This window comes from Tupaia chinensis, unplaced genomic scaffold (genome assembly GCF_000334495.1).
Source record: "Tupaia chinensis unplaced genomic scaffold, TupChi_1.0 Scaffold000161_1, whole genome shotgun sequence".
Lineage (NCBI taxonomy): Eukaryota > Metazoa > Chordata > Mammalia > Scandentia > Tupaiidae > Tupaia > Tupaia belangeri.
Window position 1 is genome coordinate 1,252,581 of NW_006159632.1, and position 2,753 is coordinate 1,255,333.

At 61.9% G+C, this 2,753-nt stretch overlaps 1 protein-coding gene across 1 annotated transcript in view; it reads right to left on the reverse strand.

Moving 5' to 3' along the window:
• Window positions 1-382: 382 nt before the first annotated feature.
• Window positions 383-2,753, reverse strand: part of MTR (5-methyltetrahydrofolate-homocysteine methyltransferase) — a 74,544-nt gene continuing 72,173 nt past the window's right edge. The window contains exons 30-32 of the mRNA XM_006145950.3: window positions 2,407-2,599; window positions 1,402-1,514; window positions 383-1,054 (exon numbers count right to left, since the gene is read on the reverse strand). Coding sequence (XP_006146012.1) covers window positions 968-1,054; window positions 1,402-1,514; window positions 2,407-2,599 — 393 coding nt within the window. The 3' untranslated portion in view covers window positions 383-967. The remainder of the gene's footprint in view (window positions 1,055-1,401; window positions 1,515-2,406; window positions 2,600-2,753) is intronic.

The following is a 2,753-nucleotide window of genomic DNA, read 5'->3' on the forward strand; positions in this document are numbered from 1 at the left end:
GCTGGGTTGGTTCAGAAAACGAAGAACCAAGGGACTTGACCACCCACCTCTCCGGCTCTGCAGCCGGCATCGCGGCTCTGAGCCTGCTGAGTGCTGGGAAGGCTAAATGCTGCTACCCACCCGTAACAGACTGCCTCTGCCCGGCCTGCTGCCTCCGGGCGGGGAACGTGGAATCACAGGGACAAGGCTGCCGTGTGAGCAGTGCACAACCTTCAAAACCAAGGTCTTCTGGGACCAGCAGTTGGCGTAATGGCTGTCGCTGGGCTCCCAGGTAGCCAACCACGGTTTGAGTCCTGGACCCGGTGGTTTAAACTCACGCCGGGCACGTGTGCATGCGTGCCCAAGATCCCGAGAGGAGACTGGAGGAGAAGGGATTGTGGAGTGACCATCCCCCGCGGGGGGTGATTTCTCGCTTTCTGTCTCTGTCTTTCTGGTGAGCGTATGCGCCCTATAGCAAAAACCTCTCAAAAAAAACTAAAACGAAAACAAAACAAAACAAGGTCTCCCAGGGATGGCAGTGTCACGGTTTCCTCGCTGACACAACCCATGCTGGCCACACGCAGAGGAGGGCACCTGCTCCTCAGAGCCCCTCAGCCACACAGGCACCTCTCCCCTCCGGCTCAGCCCCACACTTCTTTACTAGGAAACATGAAAACGGAGCAGGTGGCCCCTGGGTGTCAGCTGAGTGTGGGCGGGACAAGTGGGAATGCGACACGCAGGGCCTGTCTTTAGCCACAGTGCAGGCCACGCACCCCAGGGCCTGATGAAAGAGAAAGACCTGGCCCTTCAGGCTCCGCCCACAGTCTTCCCAAAGCGGAGTCAACCAGGAAAGACCTGGCCCTTCAGGCTCCAGCCCACAGTCTTCCCAAAGCGGAGTCAACCAGGTGCGCTTGGCTTTTTGCAGTTGCTGATTTAAGGCAATCTGGCAACCCTGCCGGGGAGTCAGGCTGAGTGGTGAAAGCGACAGCTAGTCTGTGTCATACCCCAGGACGGGGCCAAGCCACTTCTCCACCTGGGCCACAGGCATGCCCTTCCTCGAAGCGTAGTCCTCAACCTGCAAAAGACGACACACGTGGGACCAGAGTGTAGGACCACTGCTCCGAGGCCGCGGGGTTTGCAGCAAGCACCCAGCAGCCATCAACTAAGTTCAGAGACATTGTCCGTCTCCCAGGTCCTCCGTTCTCACGCAGGGTAACAGCATGCGGTCGAAATCTGGAGTTCAGAAGCTGGCTGGCCGGCTGGCCGTGTGTGTGAGAGAAGGGAGAAGGGCTTGAAACCAAAGGAAGACACTGACCAGGGAAAATCTCTTCATTCACATTTAAAGTAAAGTAGGTCCCAGAGCTCCATTCAAAATAAGACAGGCCTCTAGGGAAGTCGCCCATGAAGAAACTGCGAACTCACCTGATCCTTGTAAATCCTCCCCACAGCGAAGTACCTGGCCTTGCGGTGGGAGAAGTAGAGCCCCGACACCGCAGACGCCGGGGCCATGGCCAAGGACTCCGTGAGCCTGATACCTGGGGAGGGAGAGTGGGCAGGGCGGGCTCACCACCGAGCCTCACAGGGCAGGGGCTGCCAGCCCCAGCCATCCCTCCGGACACGTCGGACACGAGTGAGGACACGCCCCTCAACAGACGCGGGGCACACAGGACTGTGCTACCAGCCTGGGAACCACGCGCCCACTCGGCCATGCGGGAGCAGCTGGGAGGCCGTGTGTGCTGAGCCTGGGTGCCCCCCGACAGCTCTGCAGGCTCTGGGCAACCTCTCAGGGGTGAGCAGTCAGCTCTTCCATGGCATCGCAGGGGGGCTACATGGCTGTCTACCCAAGCCCCTCATCTGATGGACCAGGAAGCAGAGCACCTCAAGGTCACCTGTCTGCCAAGGCCATCCTGCCAGCTCCCGGCAGAGGGCACCAAGCCAGGTTTCCCAGCTCCCGGGGTCAACACCATGCCGCTGCTCACTCAGTCCCAGACCCTGACTTCCCCAGCTCTGACGCGTGCTTCCAGCCAGTTCCACTGAAAACTGCTTCCCGCAGGCAGTGCAGTGAGGGTGTGACAAGGCTGCCCAATGCCACTCTGGGCTGGGGACACGTGGGTCAGGTGGTGGGTCTCGGTAACCAAAACGCACATGCCACGTCACGCTCTGACCACTGGGATTGAGCACAGGCCAGGGCAGACACCCCGACGGCGAGGGGGAGCATGCTGCGAGCAGAGGGACACGCAGACCTCGGGGCAGGGCAAGCCGGCCCCGGGTGAGTGGGCCGAATCCCCTTACAGGTAAAGAGCAGTCAGAAAACGCCAGAACGGCTCAGCAGAGACCTGGGATGCAGACGGTCTCAGCATCAGCCCCGCTGCCGCCTGCCCCAGCCCTCAACCCCCAGCACAGCCCAGTGCCTCCCGCCCTCACTACCTGTGGCCCGCTCGATGTCAGCCAGCCTCCACATGGTGAGCTTCTCGGTGTGGTCGGGCTGGCTGGGGTACCCGGGTGCTGGCCGGATGCCCTGGAAGCGCAGCCGGCGCAAGTCGGCCACGCTTAGCTGCTCACTGCCGCCGTAGGCCCACAGCTCCCGGCGCACCCGCTCATGGAGCTCCTCAGCGAAGGCCTAGGGCACAGGCTCTGCGTCAGGGGTGGAGAGTCAGCGGGCCCACCTTGAACCAGAGCCCACGGGTGGGGAGTCGGCGGGCTCACCTGAACTGGAGCCCACGGGTGGGGAGTCGGCGGGCCCACCCTGAAGCAGAGCTCACGGATGAGGAGTC